Genomic DNA, 20,157 nt, shown 5'->3' on the forward strand with positions numbered 1-20,157 from the left:
TCCTGAACCATTTCAAAATTACTGTTTAGAGACTTCTAATATGTAGAAAGCATCTTTGTTTTGTTTAGGAAGAATATGAAATAACATTCAAGGTCCTGCTGTGGAGGTTTGGGCATGTTAAAGCACAGCCAGCCCTGCACGTAAAGCTCTTCCTTGCTGTGCCTGCTGGTGGTGTTTGCAGGGATGGGAATTGGGAGGTGCTGTCCCTTGCAGAGGAGGATTTGTTGGTGATTGACAGATGACTCTCACTGCTATTCACACACTCAGCCCTTCACGTGTGAATGGACAGCAGCATGGAACTGGAGCCGTGGTGTAGGGACAGGCTGGACATTACCCTTCTTAAACCAGGGAAGTCCAAAGTGCTTTGCACTTGGAAAACTTCAGATTCTGAGTTTGGTCATCTTTGGTCATATCAGCTCTCCTTTCTTAAAGTGAAAACTACTTTTGAGGGCAAATGAATACTTTTATAGCTCTCAGATTTTGGGCACAATTCTCTCTAATACATTCTCGTATTTGAAAATCTGAAAGTTGTAGAAATTCGGATAACTTTGAAAAGCTTTATTCTCTTATAACCATCTGAGGTGATCACTGACTCCATCTCATCTCTGCAAAATATGTTAGAAAAGTTCTTCTCGCCCTGTGGGAAGGAGTGGCCTCATCATATTCATCATTTTAATCTTTGTTCGTTAGGGAATTCTCAAACCAGTGCAATGGGAATGAAACAAGGCCCTGAGAAACAGGCCCTTGGGAAGTTTCAATGTTGGTCAGCTGTTGCCCCCTTTGGGATGGTTGTTTAGTTTTTGTTACACTTCCTCCCTGCAACAGGCAGCTATTACCTGGGTGAGGGGAGGTGTTAAATAACTTCCTTGGTGGCAGCTTCAAGCAGTTCCTCAGCAGAGAGGAGCATCTTGGGCACAGCAGTTGGACACCTGTGAGCAGACAAATCCAGGGGTTGTGCCAGCTGCTGGTATTTGATAATACTGTGACAGCTGCATCCTGAGCAGGCAGATTCCAATTTCAGGTAACAACTCTCAAAGTGTTGTTCTGGTTTCTTCTAAGTCCACTGGCACTGATGGGACTGCTTTCCTCAGTACTTGTCAGGAATTAGGTGTTTGCTCAGTTGCTGGTTTGGATTCCCAGTCTGTAGCTTATTCCTGCTGAGGGTGTCCCTGATGGGGATTTATGGCATGAAATGACAAAGGGAATGCAGAATTCTCTTCGGTAGCCAGTGCAGGAAGAAATTTAAATCTAATGTTAATCTCTCACAGTTTTTAGTGCTTTGAGTTTCTATAAAAGACCTTTTCAGTGAAATTACTTTGCAATGAGAGATGGTAGAATTTCTGTAATATGGAAATGGCAGAAATGTGATTCGAGAGACCTCATGTGCACAGAGGCAGAGGTTGGTGACCAATCTTTACCTTGTCCTCTTAAGCACAAAATTCTGCTCTTGGCTTTAAGGTGTTCCAACATTGCAAGTTTCTGCACATCCTTTCTCTTGAGCAAGAGATGGGAGTTGATTTTTAATGATATTTACTATTTGTTGAACTAAGTTGTTTGTTTCTTTCTTTCTCTCTTTTTTTTTTAATTTTTTTTTTTTCTGTCTGTTTGTTGATAACATCCTAGGGATTAATTTTTCCTTTAATTCAGTTTCCCATCTGTTGTGCCTGGATGTGGCAGAAGTGTATATGAAAATTTGCACCCAGCTAGAAGAGATTACAATCTTTAAAACAGTCAAAACTATTTGTGGGCTTTTTCCTACCTTATACAAAATGAGTCTCCTGTTGGGACTGAACTACAGTGCAGATTTATAAAGGTGTAATATAGTCACATGGGCGGGATTTGATTTTAGGTTTTAATTTCAATTTGAAACTCTAACCTTTCTCTTTTAACATGTTATATTTGTGAGAATGAATTCCTGTGGTTTGGATAATCTGACTATAGCAAAGATCAAATCTGATTGTGTATATGACTGAAAATCTAATTGCAACAGCGCTGTCTCAATAGTCTCCTGTGATGATAAAGTTGGTATTTGACGAGCAGAGCTCTTTTTTGGGTGCTGGAGCAGACAGTGCTTCCGAGTATTTCCTTGCCTGTATTTTGGGGAGGCTGCACGGTGGATGGGGCAGTGATGATTAGCAAAGCCTGATCCTGCCCAGTTATGTAAACAGAGCATTTCTTCCGTGCACGTCTTGTTAACACTCTGCTGCAGACCTTTATTGGTGCTTCTTCAATAATTTGTTTAAACTATGCAGTACAGATTCCTTATTTTAGCACTAAGACTTACAAAGGCTTCTTTTAGCAGCCTTTAATTTTGTACTCGTGTATGTGACATAGCCTGTGGCTGTGATCTCTGCTGTGAATCTGCAGTTGTTTTGGGATGAAAGCAGAAGGCAGCTGGAAACTCAGTAGCTACATCTAGCTGTCTACCTAGAGAAGGCCTTGATTTCAAGTTTATCTAAACAAGCTCGACTAATCCCAACTATCTGGGGGGATCCACTGTCAAAACAAGCAGCATGGCCCTAAGGCAAACACAACCATACAGAAATGAAGGCTGGGACTTCCAATACTCCGATGACTGCATACTGGAGGCTTTTTTCCTGAAAAGAGAGTAAGAGAGGTACAATTTGCATAATGCCTTTTCATCAGGAACTTTTGGAAAGCTGACAGAGGTCCAGCTTATAGCGCTGTAGCCACAATACAGAGTCTATAGGAGAATCCTTGAATGACCTGACCATATTGAAAGAAAAAAATGAAAGCATCGAAGTATAGCCAAGTGAGTGTGGAAAAGAGGGCTGGTGCATTGTCTAACATCTGCTCTACTTCTCGTTAGTTTTGTTCTTCGGTATTCTATGTGGACTTTGGAGAAACCTAAGACAGCCTAACATGAATCCTATAATCTTCCTTCTGAATATTTATGTAGTGTGCCAGCCTCTAAGCTGTCCTTTGCATCTTCCTACTTCCCCCTCATTTTCATGCTCTCAAATGAGGCCAACATTTCAAAAGCTAAATAAATGTTTGTGAATGTTTATAAAAGATTTGCATAAATTTGTCCTTGTTTGACAAAGATCACTTTTTTCTTATGCCAGTTCTGAAATATTTTAAAGGTTTCAGTGCTTGTCTTGACAACAAAGTCCTGCCTCAGAGAACAATGATTGCTGATTAAGTGGGTATGTGCTCGGAGCTGAATAGAGCGATGGAGACAACGGCTGAAAGGGCCACTCATCTTAAGCCAGAATTATAATATTTAACAAATGCTAACCCAAGGATGGATTTAAAGCTTTGGTTTTGGTGCAGTGTACCTGTGCAGCTGACTTAAGGGCTGAGCAGGATGTGATTATCTTTTCACAGCTAATAGTTCTCACCTCATTTCTGATAAATCTGCAAGTGAAAATACTCCTCAGTTTTAGTCATTAAATGTTTAAAATATATTTAATTGAATCAATGTTCCAGCTCTCTGCTATTGACACTTCTTACCTTTAGCAACTGATCACTGTTTATGCACATATTGGACCTGATATTTTTTAAGCCTGTTAGTATAATTTTTCAATTCTTTGTGATTTAAGACTGGAACAATTATTCAACAGTACAACACTAGCTGTACATTTTTTTTTAACTTAAAATCTATTTCCCTTAGAATGAAACTAAATCTCTGCTTTTACTGAAGGGGTTTTAAAGACATTTGTTGAGGAGATCTCTTTGAAAAACTGCTTAAATATTTAGTTCAGCTTTACTTTCAGGTTTTTTTTTCTACTGAAGAAAAGTAATAGTCGTTCCTGTTCTTTTGTTCTATGACTTGAGAGGTTGAAGTTGTCATTAAGGCAAAAACTAGAGCTACTTCTCTGACACAGTTTTTATCACATCTGCTAGGCCTGTGTCCCAGGAGGAGCTGAGCAGAGCCCGGAATTCAGCATAGGCCCATTATCTGCTGGTTTTGCGTGTGTTGTAAAAGGAGTGAGACCTCAGGGAGGCTTGGAGCCTCCTCCCGTGTAATGTCCAAATCAGATTTGAAGGACTGGTGGCAGGAAAGCTTTGGCCTTGGGGTGTGAATTCTAAGAAACAGAGTCACAATTAGGTTTAAAAAATTCAGGGATTTTGAGCTTTATCTTGAAATATGTTTTTAGTAATGCAAGGAGAAAAGTTGCCCATCTGTGCACATATTTTGTACGTTTAAAATATTTAAATGCTAGCAGGCCACAATATGCTTAGGAAATGTTATTTATCTCCTGCTCTTCCGGTTTCCAGGTTTGTGGATATGTGTGTTGGGGTTTGTTTGTTTGTTTGTTTCTTTGTTTTTAAAACATCATTTTCCTGAGAACAATCATATGCCTTCAATGAAATGATGTTATTTTGTATGGCCATGTTCCCTTGCTGACCCTCAGACTTTAGGAGAAAAATCCTCCCCTAATTCAAGCTTTAGAATTGCTCAGAAGGAGCTGATGGATTTCTGGAACACAGAACAAATGGATAATCTAGTGCTATAAAGTTGTATTGGAATACCAGTAGAATTTAAAAATCAGAGATTAAACTAAATTCAGGCAATTTAAAATCATTCTGTTAAGCAAATTATGTCCAGATTTTTTCAGGTGTATAACATTCTTTTAAAGAACTGATGAAAATAATTTCTTAAAATACTTAGTACATTACAAAAATCAGTAATGATCAGTGCTGAGGCTTAAAAATATTTTATTGCAAAATCAATGCAATATGAAATTTGACATAAATATTTTAAACAAGTAATGATTTTTTAAAAAGAATCTGTGTTGTACCAGTTCTCTCAAAACTAGATAAACCTTTAGAACTTAGAGAAATTTTGGGTTTAAGGTTATTGTTTGCTCTTTTGAATTCTTAAACATGTTGTTCCCTTGCAGTGGTTCACTTAATTAATCATTAGCTTAAAATTATCCATATAGATAATCTAATATATATTAAATGTTGTTGTTGTTATTGTTATTATTATTATCATTATTATTATTATTATTATTATTATTATTATTATTATTATTATTATTATTATTATTATTATTATTATTATTATTATTATTATTATTATAGCAGTTTACAATTCTGTGGATATAGGAGAGATTAATGGACAACCCAAATTTAATTGGATAATATTTTGTTTCAGTTAATCTCATAGCACTTTTTAATGCCATGCTAACATTTCTGTAGTGTTTAAATTTGATGCAGCTTCTGAGGAGCAGTGAAGTCGCTGGTCAAGTGGGGATGCTGTTCCTGTGCCCACATACCCTGAGCCCAACTCCTCTGGGCCCTCCTTGTTCTCCAGTTTCTCCTCCATCCTTCCTCAGTCCGCTGATGTTCTGGGAAGTCTCTTGGTGTCCCTCCCTGGCACAGGGAGCATTTCATGCTGCTTTGCTGGGTTCAGGTGCTTTTCAGGCTGGGTGAGATGAAAAGTGTTTGTATTTCCACCCTCTCTGTGTTGCATTTCATTTGCAGCAGCCTAAGCTGTACTTTGCCTCAGGTGTAAGGGCAAGGAAATGAGACAGCAATCCACTTCTTTCATCATGGAGTCATCTCTATGGAAAACTCCTCTCACTGGCCATGCTCCATTCTCTTGTAAAGTACATTTGTGGGGGTTTGGGGTTCCCTCCTTTCCCCCTCCCCTCCAGGATCCACAGCTGAAGGTCCAGTCTCTACTCTGGGTGGTCCTTCCAATTTCATCTAGATTTTCCTCATGTTTTCCATGACAGGTTCCCAGCCTGTTGGTTTGTGGGGTGTGTTGTTTCCCTGCTCAGACTCACATTCCTATATAAGTGTCATACCTTAATCATTCAGCATTTTTCACAGATCTCCCAGTATTTTAATTTATTTTCTGTCCAACTTCTCCCTACGCCTCTTGTTCCCCTTTGCATCTCTGGTGTCTTGTGTGTCTTTCTAGGAGCAGATACTTTGCAGTAGACCCTTCTCTAGCCCAGCTATTTGCACATCATTTATCAGTGCAGTTTTATTTAATTGCAGCTGCACGTGGGATATTTGTTAGTGATGTTCATTTGAGCAGAAGTGAAGCAACCCACTGTATTTAAGAGAATCTGAAGTTGTTCTGTTGATTTGGAAGTGGGAGCATACGGTGAAGGGTTTAAAAATAAAAAAGACTGCAGCTACAGCTTGCATATTAAATTCACAAGTGAATGTGCACATTTTCTCAGCATTGTTGAGCTTTCTTTACTGTTTGGTTGCAATAGAGAGATAGTTTGGGACACGAGCCCGGTGTGTGTTGTGTGTATTTCCCAGCCTGGCTTTCCAAGTCTGTCCTGTGTGTGTAGGAAAGCCTTGCAGAGCCTGCCTCACCTTCAGAGGTGGCTGTGACACAAAAGGGCTGAGCGCAGTGTTCCTGCCTCATTTATTCTGAAAACTTTGCTACTGAAACCAAACTTAATCAATGAGCTCTGTGTTGTCTCCGATAAGTTATGTACTGGCTTTATTGATTAGGAAGGATTTTAGAAAACCCGTGTGGGGTTTATAATGTCAGCAGTGTTTTGATTATGAAAAGAGTTGGAACCTTGGGACGGGGAGCCAGGTGGTGCCTGTGCTGCAGCCCCCGGTGCTGCGGCTGTGCTGCATCCCCTGGGACACGGTTCATGCCCTGCACTTTAGCTCTGGTGACTGGCTGCTGGAGATGCACTTTTTGCTCATTAAAATGTTAAAAATCAAACTGCATGTAAAAAGATTTCTGAAAATATAAACTTGGGGATTGATCCAGAAAACTGGCGTGTGGTCCCCTGGAGACCCCGGCGGCAGCTCCTGGGTAATTTACGTTGATCAGCTGCCTGTCCTGGGTTGCTGGGGGGGTTCTGGTCTTCTTTTTAGGGGCTTTTGCTTTACAGGCATTTATGCAGCTTTTTCTTTAGGAAAATAGCCATAAGGGAATAAAACAAGAAAACAGGCTATTGATACTTCCTCTGCGCTTCATGTTGGGTAAAAAAAAAAAAAAATAGATTATAAGATATTGGCGTGGAGTGATTCTAGGTTTTGTTTTGTTTGTCTGAAATCATAAAGAAATGAAGTATTTTCTAGGTTATAAGTAATAACCCACCTATAGAGGTTGGGTAGGATGTTGTATATGAATGATGTAGGTACTGCTTATCTTTCAAACTGAGGAGTATTTAAAGAATTTTTAAAAAGCAGCATTATATTTAGAGTAACGAGCTTGCAACGTGAGCAAAACTGGGATAGTTCTCCAGTAGCTGTTTTTCTTACATGCAAGACATCAGCAGTTTAGCTAATTAAAAACTAATTCTACATATGGTATTTATATTCTTTTATTAGTTACCATTGAAAAATAAGTCTGCGGTTAACCTGTGCTAGTCTCAGTTTTTTTGGTTGTGAATCGAGCCTGATAAGAATTGGTGTATAATGAATGGCAAATTATGTCCAATGACATTGCAAAAGCCAGATAATAATATCACTGTAAAATCTTTCTTTAAAAGAGAAAGCAATTTAGAGGAGTTCGGAGCCAATATATGGCCTGTTTACGTGAACATTTCCTTTGCTGCGTTTAGGAAGCTGTAAATGTCAAGGAACAAGTGCAGAGTAAGTTCTGAGTAGTGTACTTCTCCAGTCACACAATGCTGATGAGATGCTGAATGTTTTATTATGTGAATGATTTTACTTGCAGTTACAGGAATTATTCAAGTCATCAAAATAATGGAGAGAATATATTCTGCCATTTTGAGGTGACTGATGGCATTGTTTTCTAACACTATTTGATTTCAGACTTTTATGTATCTATATGATTTTGTTTCTAAAAAAGTAGATATTACCTCATTATTTTGAGGACAATGTGTATTGAAAAGGCCAATAAAGATACAGGCACTTTGTTCTCCTGATATTATAATTTCACAATTTTAGAATTATTTTGTAGGATTTGTTTGTTTGTTTGTTCGTTTTTTGGCATTTTGCACCGTAAGATTTCAGTTGTGGCAAAGGACCACTGTGTAATAGTTAAAATTTGTCCAGATGCAGTTTTTGTGCCTGAGCAATTGGAGTTGTTCAACTTGTGAAAGTCAGTGAGATTCTGCACCAGGGGAATCCAATCATATTAATGAGACCTTTACTATTAAGGCATTATTTTGAATCAAAATAGAGATTTCTGCAGTTTACTCTGCAATCTGCATCGCTCCTTTCCAAGTTTCCTGCTGTAATTCAAAGGAGGAGACGTCTTTGCTCTACATGGCATTCTTCAATAGATCCTTTCTTGTTCTTTAAAAACAGGAGGTTGTTAAATAATCTATCAATAAACTGTCAAGAAGTCAAAGTTTCCATATCTGTTTTTGCCTGAAATCCTCAGAACTTGCCACATTTTAGTTGTCAAGAAACCTCCAAAGAAGAGTGTGAGGAGTTGAGCCTGAAACCACGGCTCAGGATGGGCTGTGCTTGTTTGAATTATGCAGGAGGAACATGTTCCTGCAAGGGAGTCAATATGTTTTGTGCTTCACTGGAGAGGTTATTAGATTGATGGAGTTTATTTGGGAATGATGGCATTTGGCTTAGAAATAAATGAAGCGAAAAGCATCTATTTAGTTATTGATGATAATTTATTGCTATTGGTCAGAAAAGTGTTGCTTTTATCAGAGGGTTTGTTGTTTGTTCAGGGTTCAGAAAGCAGAAATAGAATTTACACTTCAGGACCTGAAATATTGAAGTGTGAAGGAGAATGAGCAATGAATTGGCTGTAGGAAAGATCTACAAACTGAGACCTTTATGGTGTCTTGTGAATTCTTACAGAATTCAAATTTTGAAGATCTAATGGTTTGATTTTGTCTACAAACACAACTATTTTGGGACTAACATGTTTCTGGTTTTGCCTCTTTAGTGATGTATTTATTTAATGTTTTAAAGTTGAAAATCATTCATTTATCTGCTGATCCTGTTTTCACTTTTCACATTCATCCTTTTCTTTGCTCTCATGCTTAAACACTTTTCTGTTTGTGGTGCTGTTTTCCAAGTTCTAGAAAATGCTTTGTAGGTTAAACAATCTGTATCAATTTTAATGCACATTATACTAATCAGTCTTTTAACTCTGAGATTTCCTTTCTAATAGCAGTAGGCAACATTAAACATTCCTGCTATGAGACCTATTGGCTTCATCTTTTGTTATTTATCTTGCTGATGTTAGGAAGTATTCTCTAATCCCCCAGACCTCTGTTTCTAGGTAACAGTCAAAAGCTGTGCCAGCAGAAGTGGTCCTGCCAGGCCAGGCCCATGTGGTTTGGTGTTATTCACTCTGATCCATATGGTCAGGGTAGGGACTGTCCCCAGAGAGGTGTTAACACTCAACAACCCAACCTCCTCCTCCTCTTTGGAGAATTGCTGGATGGCTCCTGCTGCCTGCCCATGTGTGAATCTTGATTAATTTTTCATTTTTAATGAAGTTTGATCATGTTTATTATTTCACATGATTGACTGCCTGGTACTACTTCCATGTAATTGATAAAGCCCATATTTCTTCATCTGTCTCTTATTTCTTCAGGGCAAAGTTGTGAAATTGTGTGATGTGGTTAATATTAGATTTATTGGTCCCCATAGATGTATAAATTATCTCTTTTTTTTTTTCTCTCTCTTTACAGGAAGTTCTACAGACTCTGACCAAGTTTTGTTTCCCCTTCTATGTGGACAGGTATTGTTAGCTTTTCAAACTTTACAAGAAAATAAGCTTGTCAATAAAACCGCTGTAGAAAATAAAAGCCATACCATTCATAGTGTTCTGTCTGTGTGACTGGGACTTAAAGCACCTGAGTGCAAATTACAGTCTCAGAATCACTTTTTCCTGGGGTTTTTATGGGCACCATGAAACAAAAAGAAGTTTTAAAAGTTGGAGTTGTTCAGTGGCAGCACTGTGAGGGCGTTTTGTTTTGCTTCTGCACAATGCTTGGATGGAAAATGCTTGGGTAGGAATTGTCAAATATGCATATGAGTATCAAAGCTTTGTCTGCTTATGCATTTTATTTCTTAATTGGTGGATTTGGGTAGAACAATTAATGAAATGCTTTACATTTAAAGGCCTCTTGATGTTGCTGGAATGCTGGTGCTTTACTTGACAGCTATTTAAGGTGACTTCTGATTTTGGGGAGGGAAATTGTAAAGTGAAAGAGAGAAGATCTGAGAATATTTACTTCCTGTAATTTAGGAAACTGTAGAACTTTTTTAGTTGTGTGTTTACTTTGAGTTATTCTTGATGGTTTCATGAAAAGGACAACTGAAATTTTGAAAGGCTGCACCAGCGCTCATCTCATCTCTGAGCATCACTTAATTGGTCAGAATGACTTGTCTTCATCAGCTGAGACACAGAATGGTTTGGGTTGAGGGAACCGACCTTTACTGTGATTAAACTGCTGCAAGTCTTCTTCTCATTTTAGGATTTGGAATCCCTGTTTTACTGCTCATCCTTTTCATTTCCTAAGGGGTAGAAGCAAGGAAATACTCATACATTTTTCTCATGTATTTGTTTCTACTAGAAATATTTATGCTTTCTGTGTGTAGATTTATTGTACCTAGGGGTTTTGTTTGTTTTGTTGTTTTTGATTTTCCTCCGCAATATAACATTTTGAAAGATAGAACACTGAAAACCCATATGGGGTGCAAATGAGAACATAATGAAAAGTTATTCCCATTTCTGGATCCACTTGTTTGTCTGAATATCACAGATTGTCACTGAAAGACTGCAAGCCAACCAGTTTGAACATAAAGGAGACATTGTCACCCAGAACATACTTAATAATTTCAGATGGAGAATGGACTTCCCACACTGCAGGAGGCAGAGCACACCCCAGGCTAAGGCTGTGGCAGCTGAAGGAGGTGCTTGTGCTCCTTCTCTTCTGGATGTAAAAACATGTCAGTGGTGGTGGCACTGAGGGTTCTGGCTCTGTGGCACAGACACTCCATTCTTTTGACATTGACTCTGTTCATGTGTTGTGGCCACTGGTCAGAACCCCAGGGACTGGTTGGCCATTCCTTCAGGCAATGCACCAGGAGTTTTCTGCTGTTGTGGTACTGGAATGGGGCAGAGGCTCTTCTCCAGCTGCAGGAGTGCAGAGCTGCCAGGATTGTGTTAGTCAGATGTAGGTGCTGGGGGGGGATGTTATGGAAATCTCTCCTTCTCTTTCCCTTTCCTGCAGCCCTAACTTCTGTCTGCCCCATTAGAAATGAGATTCCATCCTGTGAGGCTCTAGATAAACCTTCTGCCCATTTGAAAGCAGAGCTGTGAATCTGAAGGGTTGTTATTAAAATCTTAGGAAGAACACTTTTTATGTTGGGAAGTTTATCCTTCCCTGTGAAGAACTGGCGCCGAAACTTGAGCTCAAGACCTGTCAGCAGGGTTTGGTTTCTCCAGGTCATGTGAATGCAGGATGCTCCAGGTTTGCTCTGGAGGAATTCTCCAGCTTGTCTGAGTTGTTTAATAAACAAACTTCTCCCTGCTGCTAATGAAACATGTTTTTTCCCCCTGTTCCATAGTTTTAATTGTCAGCTCAAATGCCGTTTCTCACACACGCTCTGCTCTCAACCTTGTTAAAATTAAGCATATAATCCCTCTTTAAAACACCATACTAAAATCACCATAGTAACATTACATCCAAGCTTTACAGATAAAACACACCACCAGTGAGGGATTTTTGGGTATCCCCAGCAGCTCTGTGTGGTTTATGGAAGTAGTTGCTCTGCTGACATTTAGATTGCAGGAGGATGATAATACTTACACTGGCTAATTCTCAGACTACTGCAATGCTTTAAATATCTGTCTTTTTGTTCATCTTCATCACTGTGTGTTTTTCCTTCCCTGTTTGGAATCCACTGAAGGATTCTTCTTTCTAAACTGGGCAGTGACATCTTTCCCATTTGGATCCAGCTTTTATTTCTACAAGTCTGTTTTTCCTTTGCTTCCTCTAGGCACTGAGTGTTGTGTACTCTCCCACAAAAATTGGTTTTTTGCATGTACCATCATAGAAGAGAATATTTTAAGGCCTGTGATTGTTAGTTAAATGGCCTTGAATTTACCAGGGTATTTGTTGCAGTTGGTGGGAGTGACTTGCAAAGTTGCATGTCAGTGCAAGTCAGATTTCTCAGTTCTCAGAGAACCTAAAAAAAACCCCGAGAACATGACCTGAAATAAGACTTAATTTCCTATAATTAGAAATATTTTGGGTTATATGAGAGAACATGGGGTTGGTTGCTGGCTGATAGTCAGAACCATTTTCTTTTAAAGATAAACTCATTATTAGTATCCTCCCACACTTAAAAAATGGGAAAAAACCCACACCCACCCACCCCCCCTCCTCCCTCACCAAGCATATTTAAGGTTCTGGAGGGTACATACTTTTTGTTAATTTCTCAAAAAAACTCTGCTGAAAGAGGAAATGTTATAGGTTCAATGACTTGGATGTGATACTTGACACAGAGTTAGCTCAGCAGTAATTTTTCTCTCTTGCTCTCTGTTTCCAGCCATGCCATTAACCAAGTTGGGCAGAACTTCACCTTTGTGCTCACAGACATTGACAGCAAGCAGAGGTTTGGGTTCTGTCGCTTATCTTCGGGGGCCAAGAGCTGCTTCTGTATCTTAAGGTAGGTCTGTGGTTTGGCTTCTGGCTGACTGCAGAAGCAGTGTTTGACTTTGCAGTTACACTGCAATTACCATTTCCAGCTGTTCAGAACTATTTCCCTATCTGGTCCTCAAAGTCACTGCTCTTCTGCACAAGTGGTGCAAAATCCCTTGCACTTGGAGTTCCTCTGTAGATAACTGTATTTATTTGTAGTCAACGTTCTGGAGTTAACAACGTGGAAAAAAAGTCTCTTTGCAGTAATTTGATATGACATAGCATGATGGCAGCTGTTATCTTTAGCTGTCACAACTGATCTTGTTAAGACATTTTGTGGACATTTGTACATGCAAGTTTTATTAACAAAACATCTGTTGGTAACTGAGAGAATGTCACTGATGCTCTTCACAGCCCCAAAGTTTGTATGTGTGAGCTTTCCTCTGTCCTTTTGAGGGTTTTGTGAAATTTGGCATAATAAAGACTGTCAGTGGAAGCTGGAACTATGCATTTCACAGATGGGTCAAGAGGCTCTATCAGAATAGTTTTTTATAACTTCCCACACCCATCTTGGAATTTAGTCCAGAATTGTTTATTTATATTTGCAATATAAATGATGGAAGTAAAATCAAGGAAATGATGCAAGTAAAATCAATCTTGATGTCTACCAATATTTTAGTTCCATTAAGAATTTCCATGGATTGAAGATTTACATGTGGCAAATGGTTTGTCTTGTTTTAAACTAATTTCAGAATTTTCTACTTTCTGTATTTTGTGTGTTCATGAGGAATTGGAAGTTCAGGGGCAGTAGCCCAGGTAAAGCCAGCACAGAGGTGACCGAGGACAGCCAGGGAGGTGACAGCACAGCCGGGGCTGAAGCCTCCCAAATGAGAACACTGCTCTGTGAGCAGCTGGACACATCTGTCAGAGCCATCCCTGGCTGGCTTTACACAGGACACAACCAGGGTGAGGGCAGAGGAGCATCTCTTTGTCCCTCTGGGGCACCTGAGAGTGGGACCCTGGCTGTGTCTGACTGGATGTGCCCCTCCCCTTTGCATTCCAGAGGAGACACTGCAAAGCACAAGGTCACATCTCCTTGCAGGGGCTGCCCTCTGCAATGACATGGAATGGGAGCTTAATATTTGGAGAAATTGTTTTGAGATCTACCCAAATTCCTAATTAATTGAGTAGGAGGCAGAGTGACAGGTGTTCTCTCAGTATCTTCTTCCCTTCTGTCTTTGCTCTAGCAGACACTGCAGCTATTATTAGCTCTGGCAGTCCAGCAGCAGGGACTGTATCCTGCAGGCAGGAAGGTGTTTCCCAGCTCTTCCCACAGAGCTGCTCCCCTGTGCAGTCAGGTGTTGATTCCCTCAGTCTCATGTGGGCAGTGTCTGCTTACAGAGGGTAACTTTGCCTGCTTAATGTCAAATTAAAGGAGAAACACACTTTTAAAAAGAAATCTGAATGAGGAATAGTCTGAGTCCCTTCTTGATCCCTCCTGGATAGGAGTTCTTTGCTGTCAGCTCCCTTATGTTGAGTGAGTGCCAAGAAGAAATGGAGGAGTTCTGTTGTAGTTAAATGCCTTCTGCTTCAACTCATAACCAAAAAAAAACCAACCACAGTGGATGAATTGGGACTCTTCACTTCCTTCCTGTTGCTTCTTTCTCCTGTGCACTGATGAGAAAAGGAAAGTTCATCATTAATGCAAGTTCATGCAAGTTTTAGAGGATAATAAAGAGTGTAAATCAGCAATACATGAAATCACTTCCTCCATTCCCAGGGCTGCAGCTCCCATTATTGATGTGAATCTTCTCAGTGTCCTTTACATACTAAAGAATGGTAAATGGGTGGGGAAAAACATGCTGAAAAATGTGAGAGCAGTAAGTAAAAGCAAATGGGGATGGAAAGAATGTCTGTTTAATTGTTTTAAAATTAAAAATTGGATGGCAGCAAGCTTCAAGTATTCCTTGCTATGCTCAGCAACAGTATAAGAAGTAAGTGATGGTGATTATTACTAGAAATGATATTCACAAGCTTATCAGGGATTTTATGGGTCTGGCCATAGTAAAATGGTTTGGAGATAGAAAATCATAACATGTTTAGATTAGTTATTGAAGAGGAACAGCAAGGGAAAAAAATTGCTTTCACTCAGAGAGTGTTTAAAAAAATTTCTGCAATGCTCTGGAAGCAAAGTTGGAAGCTGACCCCAGTACTTGAGGGCCAGAACTCAGAGTCTGAACTTGAGCTTTGAAGTGACCCAGAGGCTTTTCCCTGTGGATGCAGAACACAGCGAGGCGCCTCTTGGAGTTCAGTAGCAGTGGGGTTATCCTGTGGCCAGCAGAGAGGCAATTCCATTTGGCAGGGAGCTTGAACTGTTTTAACCAATACCGCGTAGAAACCTGCTTTTGAGGTAGTTACCGCAGCATTTTTCCTGCTGCAGTAGCTCACGCAGATCGATTAACTCTCTGATAGCTTTGAAACGTGCTTTTCCGGCCGTTCTGCGGTTGTCTTCAATATAGAGTCACTCTATTCGGTGTCGAACCTGCCTCTCCGGCTTCCTCTTCCCTGCCCCGGTTCTGTCGCTCGAGGTGGAGCTGCGGGGCCCGGCTGGGCTGGCCCTGAGCGGCTGCGCTGCGGCGGCGGAGCCGGCAGAGGGCGCGGGGGAGCGGGTACGGCCCAGGGGAGGAACGGAGCTGAGGGGTGAGGGACAGAGCCTAGGGGTGAGGGACAGAGCCCGGGTGAGGGACAGAGCCCAGGGGTGAGGGACAGAGCCCGGGTGAGGGACAGAGCCCAGGGGTGAGGGACAGAGCCCAGGGGTGAGGGACAGAGCCCAGGGGTGAGGGACAGAGCCCAGGGGTGAGGGACAGAGCCCGGGTGAGGGACAGAGCCCAGGGGTGAGGGACAGAGCCCAGGGGTGAGGGACAGAGCCCAGGGGTGAGGGACAGAGCCCAGGAGTGAGGGACAGAGCCCGGGTGAGGGACAGAGCCCAGGGGTGAGGGACAGAGCCCGGGTGAGGGACAGAGCCCAGGGGTGAGGGACAGAGCCCAGGGGTGAGGGACAGAGCCCGGGTGAGGGACAGAGCCCAGGGGTGAGGGACAGAGCCCAGGGGTGAGGGACAGAGCCCAGGGGTGAGGGACAGAGCCCAGGAGTGAGGGACAGAGCCCGGGTGAGGGACAGAGCCCAGGGGTGAGGGACAGAGCCCAGGGGTGAGGGACAGAGCCCAGGTGTGAGGGACAGAGCCCAGGGGAGGGACAGAGCCCAGGGGTGAGGGACAGAGCCCGGGTGAGGGACAGAGCCCAGGACAGGGACAGAGCCCAGGACAGGGACAGAGCCCAGGACAGGGACAGAGCCCAGGGATGAGGGACAGAGCCCAGGGGTGAGGGACACAGCCTGCCGGGTTTGGGGTGAGCCCAGGTGAGGGACAGAGCCCTCTCTGGAGGGTTTGGGTTCTGTGCCCAGATGAATTCTCGGGGCACACACCCACATCTCCCAGGGAAATTGGAATTCCAGGCTACCTTTTTCAATGAAATATGGTACAAATATTAAAATATGCTTTTGAGTTATTTTGTTTACAGTAGAGTAAGTGCTGATGTCCTGTCATCAATTTCTGTGTTCTGATTTGGGAATTTCACATCCAAATGTCTTTTCTTTCTAAGACTTTATTTAAGGATTTCAGGATTTCACCTGCAATGGGATAAATCCTAATAGCTATGCATTAAGAGGCTGAATTTTTATTGTTTCACTCTAATTTCACATCAGATTTCACATGGGCTTTTGAGGGAGAACAGTGTAGATAGATCTGATTTAGTGAAGAGCTCTGGTTTTTTATTTAAAATTAAAACAAAAGCAAACCCAAGTTGCTGAAGTTTTGCTTTGCTCCACAAACTTCCTGGGCAAAGTTACTGGTTTGCAAAGGTCCCATGTGCAACTCTGATTTCAGTTTTACTGAATTTGAAGTTTTTGTTCGGTTATTCAGGTTTTGTACCCAAACTGAAATCATTCTTTTGAAGTGAAATGCAGAAACATTTGTGTGGAAATCCCTCTCGGCCAAAATAGCTGAGCTCTGCACCACTCTTTTTCTAAGATAAAAAGAAATGAATCCATAATAGTTTGTGACAGATGGCAGAAAATGTAACTAACTGAATGTGATTCTGTATGGAGTTATTTGAGGTTTTTGGTGTGATTTGTTGTGAGTTTCTCTCCTCCCCCCTTTCCTTCCCTTTGATTGCAGTCTTTGTCCATTTATTCTTAGGACAGAATAAGATTTCTGAGCAGGGGCCTCTCTTGTGGTGCAAAGTGAGAATTGTTTTTAATTGAGCAGAAACATGTGGAAGGATCAGGAATATCTCAAGGGATTACAGAAAAATTCCAAATTTGTACTACTTACAGCTTGTGTTTAGAGCGGGGTCTGCTGGGAATAAATGTTAGTTAGTGTGACCTGTGACCTTAAAAACTGTTGACATGGATTTCAGCCAGAAACTGGCCACAGAACTCCTTTGTTAGGCTCATTCATAGCTCCTTGAAAACTCCAGTCAGTGAAAGTTGCCAGCTCAAATCTAAGGAAAGCAGAGCCCATTTTTTTTCCTTTTTTTTTCTTTCTTTCTTTCTTTTTTTTTTTTTTTTTTTTTTTTTTTCTTTCCCATGCTTTGGAAACAGTGGCCGCCCCTTAACCAGCAAGACTTCTTTAATAGGGCTGCAGGGCTGGGCCCTGATTGGAACTGACAGCTTCCTGGCCCGGGCGTGCCAACTGGCAGGGCCCTGAGCCATGGGACAGACAGACAGACAGACAGCGCTGGGCTGCACTGCCCACAGCCCCCAGGACCTGCTGGTACCTACTCTGGGAGAGGAGAACAAGTGTTTGTGGTGGGGCTTGTTTTATAGTAATTGTTCTGTTGTTTTCTAGAATTTTCCCTTTTTATTGATTTGGCCAAAATCAATGTTTTGCTTCCATATGTATCTGTACGATTCTTTGAAGCCTTGCAGAAGATGTTTGGTAATGGCTGGAAATGCTTGGAACACTTTTTGGACAGTCTGTTTAGTCCTTGAGGTGTATCGACCCTGGAATCCCTGCTCTACTTAAAATGCTTGGGAGATGAAAGCAAATGGCAAACTGCTTCTGTTAGACATGGCAAAGGCCACAAAGTACATGTATAAATCATGGGCAATTGGATCTCCAATTCAACACTACAACAGGACTGTACCTAATGAAAATGTTGCTGTTGAGCCTCTGATGCCTTCATAGATTTTTTTTCATTATTATTTTTTTAGCAGTGGCTTCAGCACTTGCACTGACTGTCAGCAAGAGCTGGAGAGCAGAGATTCCTCAGTTCCTTTGCACGGGCCTTACAGAGAAAAGAGGAGTGAGCAGGCAGGACTCGGAGCTGCAGCCTGACCTTCTTTCACAGAAACTGGAGTTTCTTACGAGCTGTAACTGTAGCAAACCAGGGCGACTTTCTGTGCTGGGTGACAGGAAATTGAGCTGAAGTGGCTCAGAAAATGTGCGAACACCCCGAGGGCGTGTGCTGGGCCGGAGGGGCTCCGGGTGCTGCAGGCATTCTGCCTTAACTTGACATGTTTATAAAACAGTTTACATCTCAAAAGTTTAGGGTTTTTACCCCTGCTGATTCGCTTAAACAGACACTGGCTCTTATTTTCAGTTGCTTGTCAGAATATATATGGAAAAGTGATGAACCTAGTGAAGAGGGAGCTTGACATCAATTAAATTTAGCTATCTGCTTTGTGTTTCTTCTTCCTGATACGCTGTCTCCAGTACAGCTTTTCCAAACTTCCTGTGGTTTTTCCATTATTGTCCTAACAAGTTTTACAAGATAGAGATGAGCTGTTTGAAACTCCTGTTCCAGGAAAAGAAGAATAGAATTTTGTATTGCAACTGCTCATTTGTTGTCTTCCATTTTCATCTCTGCCATTAACCATTTGGTAGACTCTAGAAACTTCTTCAAGAAAGCCTGTAAGGCCTAGTATCTTCTCTTGCTCAAGTACCTTTAATAAGATAATAGTAATTTAAATAAGCTAAACTGTCTTATGGCTAGAGTAGGGGATTTGAAGGCTTTGTTGCAGAAGCTTTGCTCTGTGGTGATGATGTTTGAACCAGAAGGTCCCCTCTGTTTCGATCATTTTTTTCTCTTACATCCACTAGAAACAGAAATTATTTATGTCCGTCTGGTGAGTTTGAAGTTTTACCTGTAGGTATGGCTGGCTGCATTCAGATGCTGAGTTCATAGGCGGTTATTTGGGTGATATCAGGAAGATGGTTTTTTCCCACAGCATGTCTAAATAAACTGGACTGCTCATTGGTAAGTGCAGCCATGAGTTGTACAATAAAAAATGGTATGTCCTGGGAAGTACTGATGTTGGAAATAAATATTAAAAGTCAAATTTTCAATAGTAAAAGTTTGGTCTCACCCTACTTGTAAATCCCAGGTTGCAAAGAATGCCCATAGGGTGCTTGGCACTGGAGTCAAGATGCTGATTTTGTGTTTCACTGTGAATGTGCATATACACATCGTTATTCTTAGTTGAAAGTTGAAGGGTTGTCCTTTAACACTGGTGCTTATTTATTTCCATGTCGATTCTGGTACCGAGGCTGAGCTGTGTACTGCATTCATGTTGTAGTGGGATGAAGTTATCCCACTTGTGAGTCAGTAGCAGCCAGAAGTACAGGGAGTTGTTTACAGGGAGCCCATGGATTCTGCCTTTCTGTGGAAGCATTCAAGCAGCAAGCCCTGCACAGTCTGTTTGGCACAGTAGCCGCTCTCAGCTGGCCCCGTGCCCTCCTGCTGTTAGGCAGGGCAGAGGATGTGCCAGATCCCGCCTTGTGCCGGAGCAGAGCCTGCCTGCAAATCTGCTTGTAGTTAGCCTGGGGCCTTTTGGCAGCACTCTACAGCCCATTGATTTAGTTGCAATCCTTTTTCCTTAATATTTTCCATCTGGCCAACAATGACCTATAACGACAGACACAAAACAGAGTTTGAATTATGAGCAGCGTAATTGTGCAAATGCTTCCAAGTCTCACTCTAGAACCTGCACCAATGGGCGCCGCTGCCACACGGCCGCAGGGGTTTGTTCCCCAGTGCTGGTGCAGAAGGAGAAGCCCTGGAGCTCTCTGAGCTCTGTCCCAGAGGAACGTGCATTCCAGTTAAACTCAGAGTGTGTTCCATTCTTGCTTTTCCCTGCTGTCTCTTGGTCCTGAGCCGGGGATGCAGCTCCTGCAGCCTCAGCCTCCTCTCACTCCCTGCACACACTGCCAAGGCCAAACAGCTCCCGTGAGGCCCTGCAGGAGTGAGGGACACTGGAGCAGGGCTGGGGCAGGCTGGGCAAGAACCTGAGTATGGAAGTGCTCCAGGACATGCAGCAACAGGTCTGGGGCCTTGCAGTGTCAGGGATGTCCTGAGCTCCCACCTGCAGTTGTGCTTTCCATAGGGAGCTGCTTCCAGAGCTGGGCTATTTGTCAACTCTCCCAGTTTCGGACAAGCAGAATTATTGCTTCCATTACAGTGATCCCAAACACTTCTTTTCCTCTTTGTCTTTAACATCTGTATCCTGAAGAAAATCTGTGAACTTACTTGCACACTTCCACCCATTCCAGCAGTCC

At 41.9% G+C, this 20,157-nt stretch overlaps 1 protein-coding gene across 7 annotated transcripts in view; it reads left to right on the forward strand.

Moving 5' to 3' along the window:
• The window catches only part of DENND1A (DENN domain containing 1A), a 153,702-nt gene that overhangs the window by 35,975 nt on the left and 97,570 nt on the right, over positions 1 to 20,157 (forward strand). For all 7 annotated transcript variants that reach the window (XM_058853400.1, XM_058853403.1, XM_058853401.1 and 4 more), the window contains exons 4-5: positions 9,585 to 9,634; positions 12,454 to 12,573. In XM_058853400.1, coding sequence (XP_058709383.1) covers positions 9,585 to 9,634; positions 12,454 to 12,573 — 170 coding nt within the window. The remainder of the gene's footprint in view (positions 1 to 9,584; positions 9,635 to 12,453; positions 12,574 to 20,157) is intronic.

This window comes from Poecile atricapillus, chromosome 20 (genome assembly GCF_030490865.1).
Source record: "Poecile atricapillus isolate bPoeAtr1 chromosome 20, bPoeAtr1.hap1, whole genome shotgun sequence".
NCBI lineage: Eukaryota > Metazoa > Chordata > Aves > Passeriformes > Paridae > Poecile > Poecile atricapillus.